The following is a 22282-nucleotide window of genomic DNA, read 5'->3' as shown; positions in this document are numbered from 1 at the left end:
TCTAATTATACGCTCCTACACGAAATATAAAGCAGTTTATATATGCTTAACTTTAATTATAAGGGTTTCTTTAGCTTTACTGTAGATTTTTTGGTAGATAAGGTTCTATATGAGGCGATTACAGATGCATTCCCACTACTGAGGACTAATATGGTTGCCATATATTTAACGCCATCGCCATTGCACCACAATGAAAAAATAATCTATTTTTTTTCCATTTTTAAATATACTATTGTGGTGGTATACCGTAGAACAGTAATGGATTAACAACCTAAACCATAATTACAAGACAAATCCAGTCGTCACAATCCGAGGTGCGTCGCGCGGGGCGAGGACCGCAGCCCTTAACAAGCCTCGAGGGGCAAGACAATGCGGAGGGCGCAGCGAGCGAGGGTGGCTGATTGCACGTCAAATATGCTGCATTATAGCTAGATCAGTTGGAAGTGACGCGGCTGGGTTGCACTGCCGGGGATCGGAAACTACAATCATTAAATGAAAGAAAGAAAAAAACATAATATGTTTATTAAAACAAGCTGTTTATAGCAGACAAAATATTTTTTTTATTGTTATTGTTAACAAGAGGGGTGGTTGCAGTTAATTTCTATGAAAAGGGTTAGATCATAAAATGCCACGGCGCTCGACAGATGGTGCAAATTAGAGTGCTCACTGCAATTTTGTTCAGTAGTTAATTGAATTATCATCATTAACAGATTACTATCTCACACTGGACATTTATCTCCTTGGTTTCATGTTTCTTTTCACCGTTAATGAATGTGATAAATGGACTCCTACATCAATTTCAAAAATGTGTGATTATCTGGGAAACCTAGGTACTCCTAAGTACACACCCCAGTTATTAATATTACCCAATATTCAAATTATAATTAAATTTAAAAGAACTAATTTTGACAAATGCAATTTATATATAATTTCTTTATTAATTGTATTTTATCATCCAAAGCCACTCATACGTAACTAACGCACATTAAATATTCCAGTCGGTCGGTTATTTACCCGACCGCCTTATTAGTAGCGGCGTCGTGGGGATTAAAACTATGCTACTCGAATAAGCCAGTTCATTGAGCCACTTCCATATATTTTAATAATATTCATTCATAACGTGACATAACTGTAGGACTTGACGATGACCCGAGTGGCTCAGCGATCGCGCATTGCGGTCCGAATGCACAGGATTCCGAGTTTGATTTAGGCTGGTTGCTGGTAATTTATGTACTAGTATAGATACAAGTGCGAAAACTCACAAGTTTTCGTCTGTGTTATGAGAATAAAAACATTGTGAAACATAGCTTCGTAGAAAATCATACCATCGCACGTAACTACCTTTGCCCATAGATATCACTAAACCCAAAATAGACGACTTACTATTCATTATAAGATTATATCTTAGACAATTTAAAGATAATTTAAGAAGAATTAACTCGTATCGCACGATATTTTTTTATGTTAATCTAAATTTAAAGTAACTTCGTGGCGCAATCAGATCCAAAAACATGCATATATACGAAACATATCGGTATCCTTTGAAAAACAGTAAGTGTTTAAACGTTTAAACATTAATGACCCCCCCCCCCCCCCCCCACCGCGCGGTGGACAGCTACCGGCCCGCCAGACCGTGGCGGAAAGACAAACAGACAAAAAACAAACTGAAACTACAGAACAGAATTAAACGTTTTGGGCAACTGAAAACAGAATGTTCAGCCACTGTGAAACGATTTTTCGTGGTCCGGAACTAAATTTCATGTTAAATACATAACATAGTTTCTATAACATGGTTCTGGGAAGTGTCTGGTGCAACAAATAATTCCTAGAAGCAATAGGATCATTGTGGATACGTCACCTTCATTCCAAAACAGCCATATCTTTACGTACCAATAATTTGAACTGACTTTCGACTCAATTATTTTATAATATTTTAAATACTCGTACAATGGTTGGGCCTTTAAAGTTCATACGTATACACAACAACATTAGTCCTAAGTCGACATTGTTGTATTATTAATTTCTGGCGTGTCTCTAAGTGGATGTCCTAAAGTACTGGGTCTCCACCACGCCAAAGTGAAGGAAATATGAAGAATGCATAAAATCTATTTAGAAATTAAGACAGTGTATCGTCACGTCGATCTTATATAGCAACTCTTCTGCTTAATTAGATTATAGCTATAGCCTCCCCACATATTCAAATACTGCAAACGATCCCATTCCACCAAACCTCTGAATGTCGAACCCAAAAAGTAATTTGAAGAAACGCGCATTTTCATAAAACTTTTGTGGGCGCGCCTCTTTTTATGTTCCTTCGGTGAAGAGGCCAATTCGCCCGCACCTCCCCTCTAATCAACTGAAATTAGCTTACGTGTTAACTAGATTTGCCCGCGGACTTGCCCCTGTAATTGAGTAGCGTAAAACCCCCTTTCGATTATTCCGTTTATTACATTGTACGCGTTGTAACTTATCAATTACATTTGCGAAACGTGCGTATTTTAGTTATGTAGAAAATTATTTTACTATATAATTGATTTTTGTAACTCCTTCAACACAGTAATTTCAACCATTTCTAGATTTATAACATTCAAATGAATATAAAGTAATAAATACTTAGCCCTTTTCAAATTTCGTAACAGCTTTTAATATTAAATAAATATCCTCTCTTTCGAAATTCTGTTCGAATGTAACTGTTTCCTGAGGAACGTGCCCGACTGCATGTTCGTCAACACATCATGTCGGTGGGGAGAGCTAATCACCAACATCTCGATCAGTATGTATTTATGTATGAAAAACTCAAACTCGTAGCGCGGCTCGTGGCATGAATATCAAAGCGGCTGCACCCACGTTGGTACGCGGTTCCTAATCATGGTCATTTGTGTGCAAAAATTAGTAAACAACAAGTCTCGTATATAGCATGCACTTACAATATTTTTACAATTTAAAAACATCATGGAAACGGAAAAATAACCATATAGAGCACCAACTCAGACGTAAGGCAATGACTAAAGAATAACCAAAAAAGTGGAAGATCTCGTTCTCTATAGCGGCTGCGCTTGAATTTTTTTGTAGAACAGGTGGGTAGCAAACAGGATAATATGCAGCCCGTAGGTAACGCAAATTCAAATGTGCTGTTTGAATTTCCTACAATTGCAGTATCATTTCTGTATCAAAAACATTTATATGAATGCCTTTCTAAGCATCAATGCAGATTTCATAGCTGAGGTCATAACGATTTCGATGGAAAACAGCCTTTACCGTGTGTGTGTAGACGGACGAAAATTGTGTGCCCCATGTCCGCACGTCCGGTGTACCTAACGACTTGACGCAGTGCGTCTCGTTTTGGATATATTTCTCATTTTGACTTCCCGATGGCTTAACTTGACTGAAACATACGTGTTTGAATTTATTTTGTTGCGAGATGTCAGACAACGTTTTATTTAACCGCAGAAAGTTAATTTTAAAAGAAAACTTTCAAACTTTGGCTTTTATGGAGCGAACTGAAAGAGGAAAGTTTTTAAAGCACTTCGAAACTTTTACCTTTGAAAATAGTAATGAAGTTACTTAATATTACCAATGTGTTTGAATTATCTTAAAATTCTACTCTAAATATATTCAAATTCATTGTTTATCAGCGAGATAATCGTTTGCATGTGTCAATTGAATAAAACATATTAAAGTACTCCTTCAACTACTTTTCAAGTGTTACAATTACAACGTTAAAATTCAAGTGTTGTTCAGAAAAGCTAGATTTAAGAAAATATAGTTAATTATAATTTTCTGCATCATAATAATACGAGGGGTTCACACACGCTGACGTATCTGCGTAGGGAAATCTAAACGGATAATATAGCTTTTATTCTTTGCACCCTATAAGTAAACTTATTGAGTTAGATCCCCCACAAAGCGAAGGACCGGAAGACGAGGAGCGGAAGGCCCAACGCCTCGCTAATAGGCTTCCGCAGACGCCATGAAATGGAAAGTGCAACTCATTCCGCAGCCTGCAGCGAAACGAAAGTGTCCGATTTCCGGCCGGCGGCAGCTTCCGGCGCCGGCGGCCAGTCCGGAACTACCGCGAATCGTTGTTTTGAATTATTATTCATCGAGCGAGCGACATCATAATTTTATCCTACGACGGACTACGTCGGAACTGGTTTAAGCTCTTAATAGTTCTATACTAGGAAATGTTGATCAGAATGAAATTAATTTGTTATCCTTTCTTAAAAGCTTGATTATATAACTTTTTACCTTAATAAACTCCAGCTGCAATTGATTAAACCGTAGAATGTTTGCTAAATATTCAACTATTCTTTAAAAATAGTAACTGTATTCTAAGCAGAAAATACAAAAAACTAAAGCTATTGGTTCTCGGTTGTCCGGTCAATGCTCCAGACACGATAATTGCCAAATAAATGCCATATATTTTTTGCTAAGGAAATCCACATATTACCCCAAATTAAACTTTAGTAGAAAGAAGATATAAAAGTATTTCGGTTGCATGCTAGTGTACTATTTAAACGGTACCGTCGGATTGGGCGCACGGCAACCGGGACGCGTAAATGAAAATTCTTTGTTCCCTTGCAGGCGCGCTGCTCGCAGCCAATCTGCAGCTTCTGTGTCAGCCCAGCTCCAACGTGTAAGCCATTGTACTACGATGATACTTTATCTTATTTATAAAAATAAAATGAGACTTAGTAACATCTCCACTTACGTGAAGTTTGGAAACAGCAAATTCAACGTTCACCCATAATTTCAGTGGAATCACAAATGCTTCTTGCATTTGTTACATTTGTACTCTACAAGCTTATTGATGATTAAATTGTCGGTATTTTTATATATTAAAAAAAAAACATAATTAATATATTTGTAAATGTTTTCTCGGCTATACTATTTCGAACATAAAAATATTAAGTAACTGCTCTTTTGATATGCACTATTTGAATACATATAAATAAACGTAGTATTGCGTAGTGTAGCAGCGTACAGCCATATACGACCCCGGTAGCAACAAATAACTTCCAAGCGGTACATTATACATAACATACCGTCTGCTTGGCGGTTTATTTCACAGTTTATACTCACTACGGCGCCCATAAAATACTGTAACATTCATCCAATAGAAACGTGATCAGCCGGATGCTACAAACGCTACGCAATTCGTAGCGGACGGCTACGATCGAAAGTGTTGCCGTTCGCTCACTGAATTTATGTATGCCTGCTACGAGGCCCGTAGCGTTGCATTTTTAACGCCTCTAACTCCGACAAGTCCTATTGAGCTCGTATCGCCCGGCGGCCATATTTCGTTAGCGCTAAGGCACAAAATCACGTTAATAATTGAAGTTCTTGGACCGTAAAGCGGCCACGTGCTCCCGCAACAATCTGCGGAGTGCAGTCGTGCGTGATGCTTTATGGAATTTTGGATACAGAGAGATCGTTTCGGTCCCTTTTCATTCGTTTGGTACACTATCGGATACTCAACAAAGAGCTTCTATTTCAAACCAAGTGCAACAAACTGCGTCGTAGCTCGCAAGCACTACGAGCTGCTAATGGGAAATAGTTTTTAAAGCGCATTAGCAACTTGTAAGACTAACTGCCTCATTTAATCTTAGGAAACGGAGAATCGACTAAGTTTCAAACACAACATCTGTTGCTTTAATCTTCGCTAGGATATCTAGACTTAAATAAATAATTTGACATGCCAATACAGATTGGTAACGTTGGAAATTAATTAGAAAAGTAAGCTTGGGAATTACGAGGCATTCGTCCTGTTTGGGGCTTATTTCTGGAACCAATTCATTACTGGTGCCCACTCATTGCCTCGTTCTAGAAAACTTTGCTTTGTCCCGACGCCTGGCGGCCGGCCGCCCGCCACAATACCAGGAGCTCCGTTTCGTCATTTTAGTTTTCCGGTACTACTTTAAGTAGGTCGAAGAAAACACGAGATATTTGGACTGTCATCACGCTTTGTACGGGAAAAATCCGTATTCAGAGCGAGGTTACTACGCCGGCTTTCTGGGAATTTCGGGCGAATTCCTTCGAGATGAACGTTAGTCGCAAACTCGCTAATAACAGCGGAATTCAGGCTTTGTGAAGTGCGGAGCAAGTTAGAAGAGTATTAGTAGTCGTAAACCAGTCCGGCGGCTCGGAGAAACTAAGTTATTTGTAAACAGTTGCAACTTATGTCTTCAATATACTTAGTGAACTCCGAAAGCGTTTCGCTCAGCGACCGCACAAGTACAAGAACTATTGCATGCAACTTAGCAGAATTTAGGCTTAGTTCTGATCATCACGTTTTAATGTAAACTTTCAAGAAAACGTAGTATCCAAAATTTATAAACAATTTATTACGTTATCCGTATCGTTATATATAAGGTTGTGGATTATAGTGGAGTGGTCTTAGCTACCACAACATCAAAACTATTCATTTTTATTAGTAACCGGGTGCTATATCCCTTAAAAAATACTAATATGAAACGCAGACTTCGCTAGCTTGCACCCTTTGATCTTAAAATGAACTCACGTGCCACCGGCACGGACATACGCGCAGAGAAACCAAACTTTGATTTATATTCTGTTTTCTTTTAACTCGACCAGCATAAATATTGGTACTGTATTTGATATTTCTTATACGCTTTACTATAACAGTAATATTCCCTACTTTCACCTATATCTAGAATAATACGCTAAACACAAATTAAACGAAATCGCATAATACGATCGCACTTAATGCACGCTCGTTATATTAGAGATACTAGAGATGTCTTGTTACTTCCAGTTTACGCTCAAAGTTCAAAGCGATGGACATCTCAAAGCAATGGTAAAGGAATGGAAATAAGGCGCCAAATTTTTGATACCTACGGAAATTAGTAGACGAAAGAATGCTTGCGATTTAGTACGCTTATTCTGGTGTGTACCAGGACCCTCTGTATGATGCGCAAGAGATATCGCGACGAATTCGCTCTTTTTGCTTTGGGTTTCATAGCAAGCGGAAACATTCATCTGTCTTTTAGTTTACATTCAAGTTTTCAACGTCCTATTTTTAAATTGTACCTAGTTATAAACTAAGCGTTATTATTCTGCTTATGTTTTTTTAAACTGTGACCGAATTTCATTTGCAAATGCTTTAACATTTTTATGTTTAAAATACGGTAGCAAATGCAAGTAGAAATTTATTTTTTAAGTGCACAAATACGAATCAGCTCGTGCTGAGAAAGAATTTGCATTTAAATAGTTAGTTTTTCCCCTGAGGAAGGAGAAATACGAATCTCATTATTAAAAAAAAAAATTATAAATTAAAAGATTCTTTAAATATCTCATTATTCATATGTTTAAAGAAAAAATAAACCACTGCGTAGGTGTTTATTTATAACCACGTGAGCCCGCAATCTTATAAGAAAATTTAGGTACATAATTGTATTCTTTTTTTTTCAAATATACAAATTATGAATCAGACACCGAACAACAAATAGGCGACAACGAGGGCTCTTATCTATAGGAAAGTTGATTAGGTCGTAATTAGCTTCGTCTGCGGCGCGCCCGCTCCGGGCTGCCTGAATGCAATATTAATTAGGCGATGTTTTGTTTTATTTTTATATACTATAAAATATGGAGCTCTATATTTACATTTACGTATAAACATAGGGATAATTTATTTCGTTTCTTTATCATCAATCAAATACCGTCCTAGTAATGGCCACAAGTCCCCTCGGAAAGGTTGCGGTTATTCACACGGTCGGACAGGGTGGTCACACATCCTCAAAAATATCATAAGGACGACTTGACACACGCATTTAAGCTTTACCGTATTCTAATTTGAGGAATGTGGTAAAGCAGACATTCGCAAAAGTATTCTAAGTTCTTAAGACCACAGACCAGAGACCTGTATAAACGCAGTTGCAATCGAATTAGATAGAAGTCAAATCCCATGTATAGTGTATACATATAAAAAAGTACAATATGATATCCAGATTGTGCTCGACATCGTACATTGTTGATGACCGGCCGAAGCCCCGGCGGCAGAGGGGCGCTAATGAAAAAACTTGTCGTGTTCGCCACTAATTTGGCGATTAACGACCGGCGGCGGCGCAACCCCCGCACCGTACGGATATCTGATTTGTTGCACCATATTGTACTTCGTAGCATTTCATTGAATTTAAAATACTTCTATTTTTATAGAAGTATTTTAAAATCTTTGTGGTTCGACTCGGGCGGCTCCACCGTCACACCCATTTCTATCTCATAACAGCAGTGTTAAGCGCTGCTGTGTTCTGGGGTTGATTACAGATGTCCATGGGCGGCAGTAGCCACTTACCATCAGGTGGACTGCATATTCGTCTGCTACTCATATATTATAAATAAACGAAACTTCAGCCATCTTTACAAATATTTTCGAAAAATCTTTCAAATTTAATTCACGAAAATGTATTACATAATATACACGTGTCAGGAAGTAATCTATCCACAATTCCTCATGAATATTGTCACAGAGAGCGATGAGCGGCCTCTAATGAACCGATTACGATAACGGGCCGCCGCTAATCGCGGTCGCCGCCGCCCATTTGTATTCAAATGTAACGTGACTGCCGCCATTAGATGCTCTGATAACTTACCGACATATTCACATAACTATTGCTGTTAATAATTTATCGATATTACCAGAAAAATATCATACAAAGAAAACCCAAATGTTTATAGATTGTACAAAATACTACTCGTACGTATCAGTAAAAGTATTAAAATAACATGTATGTATAATTTAATTGCTTATAAAATCATTTTTTAATGTATTGGCATCATCGCCTACTGCCTAGGAATATTTCACGATTATAACAGTCGTTTTCAATGTTATTATAAACGCATTCTTAGTTGTCACTAATGACTTATTTCTTACTATCTGGTACGATCAGGTAGAAAACCTAGCTTATTTCAAGGGAGTATTTTTTTTTTTTTTTTTTTTTTTTTTATAATATAAGAGTAGCAGACGAGCATGCAGTCCACCTGATGGTAAGTGGCTACTGCCGCCCATGGACATCTGTAATCAAACCCAGATAGGATTAGATATTCCTACCTGAGGTCGGCCACAGATGCGCCGCTACCCCTGAGGACTAAGCTGGAACGCCTCGGAAAAGTCTGTCTCCCTTACCACACCCTTCAAACCGGAACACAGCAGCGTTTAACACTGCTGTTATTAGGTAGAAATAGGTGTGGCGGTGGTGCCGCCGGAGTCGAACCACAAAGGGTTCTACCACCTTCAAAACCATAGGCTGCAGTGCTTCAAGTGCAACTCCGTTTATCATTTAAAACAATAAGAAATAAAAAATACCTATATTGTATTCGAATATCCAATTATTCTGATATCAAAAGTATTTCACCAAGACTATCGTATATTCATTCCTGATTGTCGTCAAAGAGTGTCCGCAATGGGACAAAGTTAGATTAGATCACAAGATTTCGGCAGCGTGTGGATTGTAACCAATTGTTCTTGCCGCACGTATTTCGTATCCATATAAATTGTTAATATGAACCTACTTTTACTACCTAAAGCTTCCTTTGTGTTTAACCAATTATCACTGCATAATAGGGGGTATCCTCAATTTTGTTGATAAATAAATAATACTAAATATTGTTTCAGTTTCGGAACAATTTTCGGTTTACAAAATATTGGCAATCAATTAATACACAGAGATTTTATATGGCTCCTCTTTAATCAAAAGAAACTACACACATCGCAGGAATTTAATAAAAAATCAGACATAATTCAGACGAATAAAAATCACACAAATCCCAGACAATAAAAGCGTACAACTCGGCCATCACGGACAAAAACAAACGATCGTTTATTCAACAAAAAGCATTAAGCCGGCGAGTGCTTCCGCATTAATTACTCGAATAACCTGCAGCGCGACTGTGCACCGCACAGCGAGCGCTGTGCGCTGTGCACGGCCGCCGGGCGCTGTGCACTGTGCACGGTGCGCACCAGCTAGTGCCACAGTATGAGAATCTATACAGTATTGTAACTCGGCCCTGTCCTTGAATAATATACCTACAGGGGCACTGGGCGAGAGTTCGCGTTAGGGCTGCGCGCCTACAGTATTTTAATTACGTCTGGCTTTCTTATAGTTTTTTTTTATAAATATTATATTTTAGTCTTTACATAGCCGGTCCTTAGAAAGCGTGATGTTGACTGGTCATTTTGTTTTAGTGGAAAATAATAAGTTATAATAAATAATTTGTTCATTTTCAAAGAGAATAGCTTTTGCTAAATTATCATTCGTATGACTTCTTCCTTCGTCCTATGCATTTATTTATTCATGAATCTAGGTATTTTGCTCTGTAAAAAAAGAAATACCAATCTTGAAAAAAAGAAACAAATCATGATGGTACACTAGTAGTACAGGTGCTATATAATTATTTAAATTTAAAAAAACACTGCCTAAAAACCATCACACCGACCGCTCATCACTGCGGCACATTCGCGCCTGTTCACATACCGACTAATACCGAGTGCATACCGAGATCGAGGCGCGTAGGTATAACTTGCGTTCCATGCGTTTGTATGAAGATAGAATACTGTATAGATACTTATACGGTGCTAGTACACACGGAAAACGGCTGTATTATCATACGGTTTAATTGAATTGCCGCACGAGAACTGGACAAACATTGCTTGCGACATAAATTAGGAAGAGCTGGGGATGATTGTAGTAAAAATATTATAAACAGTCTTCACAATTACGAATTTAGTTACATACAAACTTTGACTCGGTTACTTTAAACTTGGTATTTTTTAAATATCGCACTGATAGCATTTTACTGATATAAAAAGTAGTCTATGAAAATAATAGAGTACATTTATTTTTGTGTAAAATATTTACGTTCAACAGTCTATTGTATTTGTTAGTAATTAACTTTGATTAGTAATATGTACACCAGGCATGTTAATATTTGTTGCAAATAGTGAATTTTGTATATTGTGTGCATCCAATTGTACAGATTGTGGGGGTTTGAACGAAAACAATGGTTAGTGTTTTGAAACGTTTATTTCCCAAAGCAACAATACACAATCAACATATTTACACTTGTTACAGTTAGCTTCCATACAATGTTAGCGATTGGAACCAATGTTAGGATAATATGCGATTCTGCCTTGTGATCTATTTACAGTTATATTATAATTTTTTAATGTTATATATTTAAATTAAAACTTAAATTAATATCACAGTTATATCCCAGTAATGTTACAATTTCTAATATGTTATTAACTAAATTCAGGGATTACTTTGTAACATACTTCAAAATGAAAAAGTTTATTAAAATCAATCGCTTAGTATAAAATTGCGAGACATTCAAACAATTAATTTGTTATAAGCATGTACAAAATGAATGTTGACTCTTAAAATCTACCAGTTCCTAACATCGGCTCCGTGTTAGTACCCAAACCATCGCACTAGTCTACCACCCGGAAGCTGGCACTCACCGTTGCGCTCCTCCGCGCTCGGCCGCCGCTCCTCCGCGCCGCCCTCCCGCGCGGGCGACTCCGCGCCGACCGAGTCTCGCGCGACCGAATCCCGCGCGACCGATTCTCGCGCAACCGACTCCCGGGCGACCGACTCCGGAGTGACCGTGCTCGACGCCGGGCTGTCGGAGCCGGCGGAGGCCTCGCGAGGTTCCGGCGACTCGCGGGTCGCCGACGTCTCGTGCGCGTCGACCGACGGCTCGCGCATCGCGACGGCGGCGGTGAGGGCGAGGGCGGGGGCGGGGGCGGGGGCGAGGGCGGGGGCGGCGCGCAGGGCGGCCCAGTCGTCGCGCAGGCGCTGCACGCGCTCGCGCAGCTCGGCGGACACGCTCTGCCGCGCCGCGCTGCACTCGCGCTCGATGTTGTTGTAGTTCTCCAGTACCTCGGTGATCTCCGTTTCTTGTTCCTTTATAGATTCCTAGGGAGGAGACAGAAAGTCACTGTATTTTCGCAATCGCAAGGCATATGCTCTAGGTGACTAGATTGAAAGTAAAATAATTATGTCTCATAAATTTAGAGACGAAGTTAATAAGGCAATGTCAAAATTATAATCATGTACCTTGTTTACAAGAATAGGTAATAATTTTAATAATACTATTAATTTCATATAACAAGTCAAAAAAATATGCCTAGCTTTCTACACATTGTATTATGTTGTGTAGTCCGCGTAGTTGTAATTATTGATACTGACGTGTATTGAAAAATTTTCTAATGCTACATGCATTAGAAAATTCACTTCTAGAAGGACTTACTACTAAAAAGTCAGTTTTTGTAAAGTAACATGTACTTATGTTTGTTGTAATGTGGTATGACCAGTTTAGTGAACCAATAAGGAAAAAAAATACAAATAAAATGTTCTCTACATCCTGAGGCAGCTCGCTAAACAAGTAAAAGGTAGCGGCACTCACGGCTCGTCGCTCGGCGTCGGTGTCGGCGGCGGCGCGCGCGGCCCAGGCGAGCGCGGCGTCGAGGCGCGCCGTGACGCGCGCCAGCGCCGCCAGCTTGCTGCGCACGTACTCGCCGTGCGCGCTCAGCGACGACTGCGCCTGCACACACAACACGCGTGTACACTCATTATCAGTTATTTATTTAATGTTAATGAAAATAATAATACTAGTGGTCGCCTGGGTATCGAATTTAACCATAATTATATAAAAAATATCAAAAATAAACTACAAAACAGCCATAAAAAATATATGTGTAAGCTACTAGTACCTTCTACTTAATTTGCATCCATATAAGTTGCATATAATGTTAATGTTTTTCATGCTAAAATATAATAACAATGTCAATGTGTCATTTTTCTTCATGTCAATGTGTGATTTTATAAAAAAAATATTGATCACATAATTTGTGAATTGTATGTTTGTGTCAAATGCGTGGTGGTGTGTGTAATGTGTTTTTATTGCTTTGATGTACTTCCTATGCATTATTTAAACAATATTAGCATTCTGCACTTCTTCGGTATAGAAACTATAACTGTAATTGTGGCAAATTTCATACTCGTCAATCCACGTAATTTTCGTAAAAACACGTACAAAGTTTTTGCTTCACGTCTTAATATACAGGGTGAATTTTTCAAATAGGCCTTCAGGGCTAAATCCGAAACTATAAGGATTAGCGAAAAATGCTAAAAGGCGTTACGAGGCCGATTTTGATAAAAACTAAAAACAAACTTGAAAAAAGGTGAATTTTTAAATGCTAAAGGTAAAGGAAGATTATTTAGTGAATAATTAAAGAAATTACTAGAAATACAATAAAGAATGTGCCGAAAGAGCAATCGTCGTCAGGAAATACTTTGCGAGCACTCAGCTTATGGCGGTTTTACACTGTAACAGTCCTGATCGTAGTGCCACATACAGCTTTAATCAGGTACCATTTCGTTGGAACTTATAACAAGAAACGCGAACATACTACCTTAATGAAACTATGTATTTGTCAACGGTTCTATGTATATCTCCTAACATATATTTACATTATTGAGTGCATTGTATGTTGCGGAATGCATTCTTTTTCTAAAAACATGTCATTGCACTTAGATTTTGGCTTATTTCTTTTTATACCTGCGCAGTATACAGGTAGGTGCCTTACATAATACCTTTATGTTATGTCAAAGATTTATTCAATCCCCATTCAAACAGCAACCAAAATGAGGAATACAGATACTTCTTATCTGGTAGTTATTGTCTGATGTAGATTTTTGTGTATGTGTCCCTAGCGCGTAACATAATTATGATATGCTCGTATGGAACGGTAAGTGCAAGGAGCATTTCTTTTTAAGAACAAAATACCGACTCGATGTCAATTATAATTTGAACAAGATGACATGAGACTTCGCGTATACTTGTCCCCTCGGCCACTCCATCGCCCGGCGCCACTCGAGCCGCCCTCGGGCCGCTCGCAACATAATCAACACCATACGGGGAGTCAATTTTGCGAGTCTACTTAACGTTGTTAACTTTATAGACCTTCAACCATGTCAAAGTATTTACTCAACATTGGTCCATTTAATTCGTTCCTAATTACCTCTATTTAGTTGCAATAGAAATTAGATTTTATTTAATAACCCATATTAACATTTATTTATTTCTAAAAATTCTTAGATGTACTGAGATTCTGCATAAATTGAATTACTATTATGAAGGTGGTAGAACCCTTTGTGGTTCGACTCCGGCGGCACCACCGCCACACCTATTTCAACCTAATAACAGCAGTGTTAAGCGTTGCTGTGTTCCGGTTTGAAGGGTGTGGTAAGGGAGACAGACTTTTCCGAGGCGTTCCAGCTTAGTCCTCAGGGGTGGCGGCGCATCTGTGGCCGACCTCAGGTAGGAATATCTAATCCTATCTGGGGTTGATTACAGATGTCCATGGGCGGCAGTAGCCACTTACCATCAGGTGGACTGCATGCTCGTCTGCTACTCTTATATTATAAAAAAAAAAAAAAAAAAAAATGCGAATATTATTACAACTTTAAATAAAATTTGTTACCGATGAAACTAATGTGTAACACCTAGGCACCTCACAAACAAGATAAATTCCTTAACTAAAAATTTAATTTAAATTGATATTTAAGAAAATACTATCTTGACAAAAACTATACCTTAATTATAAGTTAATTGAATGACATATCATATAGCAAGAGCAACCACTCCCTCCTACGGGCACTCGGCTGAAGCAGTCTGCTCGCGAGCGCACGTACCACCGCCTCGTAATTAATTGCGTCCGCGTGTGCGAGGGCGGTGTAATGCTACCAACTGTACTTGACGATCATCACGACATTGTACTATTGTAAAATACTTTAATTTATTTGATTACGGTATTTACCACAGAAACGCTTTTCACACTTGTTTGATTGTTACATTACCTTACAGACGCATTACATTATGGATAATAACTTTAATTTACGTATAAACTAATTTAATTGTAACATTCAAATATTTTATTTACATACATATTCAGAAATAAACTTAAATAATTAAACGTACACACTATACCATATTATGTTTCACATATTTATTCGCATTAAGAATTATTGAAATGCATAGACATTAAATTATATTTAAAATCCCATAACGACGAATAAAAGGTGAAATGTCGTCCGTGCTAGTGACAAACGAGGCACGCGGGCAGCACTGTTCGAGCGGCGGACACACGCGTTACATTTGTCACGCGGCGCCGGCCGGGGAAACATTGCCCACCGCGCTCGCCACTCTGCTTACCGTACACATGACCCAAGTGATAAGAATACTCGGAAAAACTTCTTTTGATTATAAGAAAATAGGAGTCGCCAATATTATTCGATTGCTCCCTCCACATTTTCGACCTGAATGTCTGCAGCAACGTAAGAGCCATTACTATTTTAAAAGATTGGAAATCATTATACCTAATATCAATGTTAATCGCGATGGTAGTAAGAGATTTCGGACGAATTGTAAACCGAAAGACCTAATCTCCGAGGCTAATGTCATAGGAGACGCGCACATACCTGGGTATCCTCAATTGTTGAAGACCAGTAAAATACCGCGAGACGACTTCAATACCGCTGGAAAGAGCTACCTCTGGGCGTAACTTTTATACAAGTGGCAAACGAATATATCCTGAAAAAAACGCAAAATCTCGTGTCGAAGGCGGAGTCGAATGAAATCTCGGTCGTTATGACAACATTGTTAGTTATAACGCAACAAAAGATTTAAAATTGACAATATACATTTTAAATGGCTCACGTACCGTGGCGAATTACGTGTATTGTTACTTCCGGATGACGAAGATCAAAAAAAACTTACGTACACTTGTTAAAACACAGTGCTTTATAAACATAAACCATGGATAACTAATCACCCTTTGATGGGAAAGACAAAACGAAAACACGCCTGTATCAGCGAGTAAAACTTTGTACCAAAAGCTTGTAGAATCCCGCCAGTCACGCGAAGTAATGGGCCGGTTAGCGGCGGCTCGCGATCGCTAACGACGGCCCCGCGCCGTCACCTCACTCGACAACGACACTTGATCACATATAAATTATAGCATACTTGCGACCGAGGGTAAATTATGATGTCGTAGATACTCAGTTGTGTTTGGCACAGGCATTGATAGCCTAGTGATTAAGAAACTTGCCCTCTCGATCGAGAAGTCCGAGGTTCAAATCTCAGACACGCACCTCTGATTTCAAGGTTATGTGCTTATTAGAAATTAATTGTCACTTGCTAAACGGTGAAGGAAAACATCGTGAGGAAACCTGCATACCTGACAGAATCTTATAAAAAAAAATCTCAAAGTTATGTGAAATCTACCCATCCGAACTTGGCCAGCGCGGTGGACTATGGCCTATGCCTTCTCATTATGAGAGGAGACCCGTGCCCAGCAGTGGAACAGTAAGGGATTGTTGATGATTGATGATTAACATCAGTGGTTGTAACAACATTTATTTGATGTTGGTAACACGGGCATAATCGAGCAGGACTTCCCAACTTAATACACAGAGCCCAGAGCTATTAACAATAGAAGAAATCAGTAAGATTTTTCACAAAAAGCCTCTAGAACTCCGAGTAAATCAAGAGCATTAGAAAGCCCAGGAGACAGAACTGCGTTACAAATATTTCAGCCGCGCCGGGTTGCCAGCACGGCGGAGTTCTTTTGATTATGTTTAACAATCTATTTCTGCTGGATGCGATTTGCTTACTGTGTATAAAACTTTATATTAATCTGTACAATACTAACATAATTATTATAGGTATGCAATTTAATAAAACTTTAATATATGCAGAATATGGTGGCATCACCGCCACACCTTTTTCTGCCTAATAGCAGCTCATTAGTTCACGCAATAGAGCTAAACTGTAGTAGTAAGTTATCGTGACTCAACAATAGCACGATAGTAGTAGTAAAAGCAGCGGGAATTATCTAGAGGGCACACACCGTGCTGACACGCGTGCCAGCCGCGGAGGCTTTGCGGTCCGTCACAGCGCCCGCTACGGTACATCCAGTTTGCATTGTTTTATGGCAACTAATTCGTGAAAAAGAAACAGCTATACTGCTAACTAAATTATGAAAAATACATATTCATTTTCATGCATGCACTTCTTTGGTTCTCGTTAAATATTTATAAAGTGTTTCTATGATTTTTCGTTCTAAATAAAAAAACAGGCGATTATCAGGCTTGTGGTGTAAGTAGGTGAGTTTAAAATTTTAAAATAAAATAGGTATATGTAATATGATGAACTGTGCGTTGATGTATGTTAATAATGTAATAAAATGTCCGTTAATGAAAACCTAAATATAGACTTTTTACTTAAAATGTTAACTCATGACGTGCGTTAGGAATTGACTACCGAGAATTTAATAATTTATATATGATGTAAAATAGATTTAGTTATCTAAGTAAAGTAAACACAATAAAGCAATTCCGAAAATTCACTTAAAACTCAAACACACGTTGAAGGTAATTTTCATCAAAGAGCTATTTAGGGACGTAATCTGTAACAGGTACCTACGGGCGCCGAGCGAACACGTCGCCGGAATATTCCAACTTTAATACCCTACTATTTGATGTCGCTGGAAACTAATCGCTAATAATCCCTGTACAAATTTGTTTAATACTTGACAAATCAACTCGTAAAGCTACTTGTTTCACAGTGTTTATTTTAGGAATTTGTACGTACATAAAATCGAAGTTCTATGTTGTTTAATGACTCAATTCAATTAATATTTAATAAGCAAATTATTATGAGTGCGTCTGCTGTTAGTACCTACCACCCTCAATTATCTTTTAATAGCGCCGAATAGATCAGAGTATCTCCTTAAATTTGATCACCCAACGATGGACCATTTCATATAAGTGAGTTACCCCTCCACGATTTTCATATCAAAGCATACTCGTAATAGCAAACTGCTTTTATACGCCAGAAACACCTATAAACCGCCTTCATCCAATACCATATCGTTTGAACATTCCTACAAGCACTTGAGCAGGTTAGCGTGATAATATGACATCGATCTCATAAGCCCGTGTCACCCGTTACCGCGATAAACTCAGTCTGCTTGTTGAATGCGGTTTTTCCAACGCGTTTAGCTCGAACGTAATGAATACAGTTTTTGTGATGTTTTGCTCGAAGGGCGGCTGCGAGGGCTTTGCGGGATTATTCAAAACATTCGCTTACATATGCATGAAACAAATCCACATACATAATATGGGCTCGATAAATAAAGAGGCAGGAAGCCATAAAAATATATCCTCTTTTGTATGTCGGTATAAAAGTAAAAGCTATGGCTTTTCCAAGAACTTCAAGTTGATACTGCAATAAAAACAAATTTCTAAGTCAAAATATAATACTTCAGGAACTTAGGAACAATCGTTATTTACGCACAGCAAACTGAAAGACAACCACGGAAGTAATCTTAACTACATTGTGAAAGGAGATAAATAAGTACACCCGTCGAACATTTATGAAATGTGTGGCGATGTTACGTGAACGTTCCTTCTACTCTCCGTCTACCTTTCAGACTTACGTGTACCTACTGAAGGCTGCAACAAAGATGTCACGGTACTAATAAAGCTATCACACACGCGAGGACTTTATGCAAAGCGTATTGAACACAGCGAACGGCCGCCAAATTAACTGCGCGCGTGTCCCGCTGGGCGGCTCGCTTCGGCTCCAACATGCTAATTTCCGTCTGGCTGTCGTCCCACTGCGAGGGGTGCTCTTATCTTGGAATACCACGCAATAATGGAACGCAACATATTAAACCCCATGGGTGACATAGCTATGAAGCAACCAATATGTAGAATCGCAAAATTAAATCTATATAGATATTTAGCAATTATGATGAAACTTGATTCAATACAAATTTGAAGCCAAAATTGCAGCTGGTACGTTTGTCGCATTCACACGAAAACCGAGTTAAAGGTAAATATAAATCTAATTTAGAATCTTGATTAACAGCAAGTTATAAGAGGTTAGACCTAGAGGGATGCTTTGGTTAGTTTCAGTTTATACTATTATAAACCACTGTAGGCTCATTATTCCTGAAACACTATTTTATATAATAAAAGATTCAATAACAGCTTCATTATTTGCTCTGACAATCCATTCTATGACATCTTATTCTCTCAAAACATATAATATCCTTCTGTCTTTTTGTATAGTTTCCCGATACATTACAAATCACCAGCAATTAAATAAGACTCTCTTTAACATAAATGAACTTAAAAGTATTGTAATGAAAATATACCCATACACCACTAATAAATTGCAAGATTTTAAATACGAAACTACTAAACCTACTTACTAAATATAATTTACTGGCAAAATATTATTTGTTCTCATTTCTTATCCATAGCAAGTATTTAATGTTACCGTGGCGTCCAAATGCTTACAGTTCAAAATGTACGCGGCCATAAAGTGAACCCATTGTCACGTCACGCATCAGCTGTGCACTGCGATTTTATTTATCCGGAACACTGCTTTGGGACGCCGCGGACACTCGGACATTATGGTTTTACGTTAACTCATTACATTATAGACGTATATACTATAATAAAAGCAGAGGAAAGAATAGTCTTTCATTAATAAAACTAAAGTGGTTAAGGAGCATGCAGTCCACCTGATTGTAAAAGACAACTGTCTTCCATTGATATCTGTGATAAACCGCTGATGTGATTGGGTTCTTATTTAAAGACGACCACAGAAAGTGTGGCAATTCTTGAGTACTAAGTGATGTAAGTGTATCTGCTAAGACCCAAACGATAAACGTTTACCTAGAACATGACAATACTTAATATTATAAGACAGACACGATTGCGTAGGTGCCTATGAAGTTGAGTTTTCATTGTTTTTTTTTTTCACAATACGCATTATAGAAAACACGTAGTGAGGATCACAGTTAATCATGTATAAAATGTAATGTGTCTATTTATAGCGCGCGAAGTATTTTTAACGTCAACACGCTTTCACGTGATGTCTAATTATAAATAGCTATGAATATTTTCAACTTCCAAACATTTCGTCGACCTGAAGTACATTTGTCCGCTTTAAAAGTGTATGCATGTGGTGTAAACATTTAAAGCAGTTTTAATCGAGGAACGATATATAATGTTTATTTTACCTTGTAAACATATAATACGCAATCCATTAAAATGTTTACATTTTAATAATTTTAGATCGATTTTCGCTACTAATCAATCTACTGATATTTTCGTGTAGGAAATTAGTATTTTGACTATGCTACGTTTCATATTCCTTCTCTACTTCCCACTTGCCTCGCTTATCCTCCTTACCTTTTCCATGCATAGGTTGTTTTGAAGATATCGTTGCTTAGCGATAAGGATAAATAATTGCATAACAATTACCTATAAATTGTCTGTCTATTATTGTTATGATCTGTTGAAGTGTGCAATAAAGAATATTCTATGTATCTATATTCGACATCTGTAAGTATGCTTGAATGTGGATCGAACTCAGAATATCCTACGCATTAATTCAGTAAAATAACAATTGCGCTTTGTATTGCGTAATTATAGAACTACGATTCGATTTTTAATTTATCAGATGGATTAGCATACATTGACGAATATGGGATTTATGTATAAACGTATGCACGCACACATGCGTGCGTGTGTGCGTGTGTGTGTGTGCGTGTGTGCGTGTCCGCGTGGTACCTGTGCGAGGTCGTGCTGCAGGGCGGCGGCGGGCGCGAGGCTGCGCGCCGCGCTCAGCTCCTCCTCGCGCGCCTGCGGGGATACACACTAATTATTTAAAGAAATCGTTCATTTACAGTAAATAAAAGAGAATTCGAACGTCAACAGTGACGCTCATGTGTACGAGTATGAAACTATTTATCTTGCATGTAAAAAATTAAACAGACGATAACTTAACGATGACTTCGCACATGTCGCAGTTTAAAACAAAAATAGAAAATGTTGCTTTATAATAAAACTTGTCTTTACTTTACCAAATCAAAACCAATACAGTAGAACTCTGCAGCCATCAAAAGCGATACCAATGTTAACAAGCCAGTCGTAAATTAACAGCCATCCAGTGTACAGTGCGCGCAATCAGTGCACGAAACCGCCACAAACGCCCGGCAGACACCCTCGCTCATTATGTCCATAAACGACACGCGCCACGGACATTGTGCGGACAAACGACGGACAAATGTGTCAAACATGCAGCTATTTAACAATACACGTAGCCATCTGCTAAGTTACAACAGTATTATATCATAATCCACATGACTTATGATGGTAATAATTATTTTCAATATACGAAAATTATAACTAACGTCCAACAAATCAGTATAAAGCTTCACAAAAACTAAGAAAATAGGCATGTATTATCATTACTAGAAAAAAAGTCAGTGAAGTAAAAGTACCTAATTATGGGCTATAGTCATAAACACACTATTACGTTAAATAAACTAGACAGATATTATGGAAAATTTTATCAGCTTAAAATTTTCAAGTATATTTCAATAAGTGTCAAGTAAAATTTCCTTATACTACTGCATTTAAGACAAAACGATTTAATAAAGCAACAATTTACTTGTTGTAACTTCACGAAGTTAAATGATGTATAGTATTAAACATGTAATGTAAAACAAAATCATAAGTCTGCGTAACGTGGAACGAAGAGAATACGGACAATACAGGCCGCTCGTACAAAATATCGCGTCGTATCGTTCGACGCGGGCGACGCATAAATTCGCTGTTATGACTTCGCAGCCGCCGCCGGAAGATGCCGGATCAGACATATTTTCATATTTACGATCATAGCCGACCAGGACGACTACGACGGGTTACATGGACTCAACTCGGGACAGTTGTTTCTATCTAACACTAACATGGCTACGTAATAAATTAGTTACAACACTTCTTAGGCCAACAGTTAACGAACCGAACCAATATGTAGTAAAAAGTCACCACACCAGTGTTATAGAAATTTTCTTAAAATCAATTACGTGTGTGTGTTATAAATACAAAATATTGTACATAGCTAGGTAGCATATTGACAATGACTAACGACGTACCGACTGAAATTTATAGTCCCGAGGGAATCTGAAGTGAAGCTAGACGTACTCGTATCAGTATATAATACTATAAACTGAATGTGTAGACTGAAGAAAATGAACATTTCTTATTGACTTCCGTGCATTGATAGAACTTAAATAAACATAGACACCGATATTAAAGATGCATAAATGTAATAACTACGGCATTACTAATGCCACGAAATGTTGATATATATTACAGAACCAAAAGTATCACTCAGTTCG

General features: G+C 38.1%; 1 protein-coding gene across 1 annotated transcript in view; it reads right to left on the bottom strand.

Moving 5' to 3' along the window:
- Nucleotides 1-22282, bottom strand: part of LOC140745602 (dystrophin, isoforms A/C/F/G/H) — a 630858-nt gene that overhangs the window by 550318 nt on the left and 58258 nt on the right. The window contains exons 35-37 of the mRNA XM_073077541.1: nucleotides 20670-20741; nucleotides 12424-12561; nucleotides 11477-11933 (exon numbers count right to left, since the gene is read on the bottom strand). Coding sequence (XP_072933642.1) covers nucleotides 11477-11933; nucleotides 12424-12561; nucleotides 20670-20741 — 667 coding nt within the window. The remainder of the gene's footprint in view (nucleotides 1-11476; nucleotides 11934-12423; nucleotides 12562-20669; nucleotides 20742-22282) is intronic.

The sequence above is a fragment of the Epargyreus clarus genome, unplaced genomic scaffold (assembly GCF_041222505.1).
Source record: "Epargyreus clarus isolate Ecla_fem2 unplaced genomic scaffold, WU_Ecla_fem_2.2 ptg000010l, whole genome shotgun sequence".
NCBI lineage: Eukaryota > Metazoa > Arthropoda > Insecta > Lepidoptera > Hesperiidae > Epargyreus > Epargyreus clarus.
Note: the sequence above shows the minus strand (reverse complement) of the source record. Positions and strands in the feature narration are given on the sequence as shown.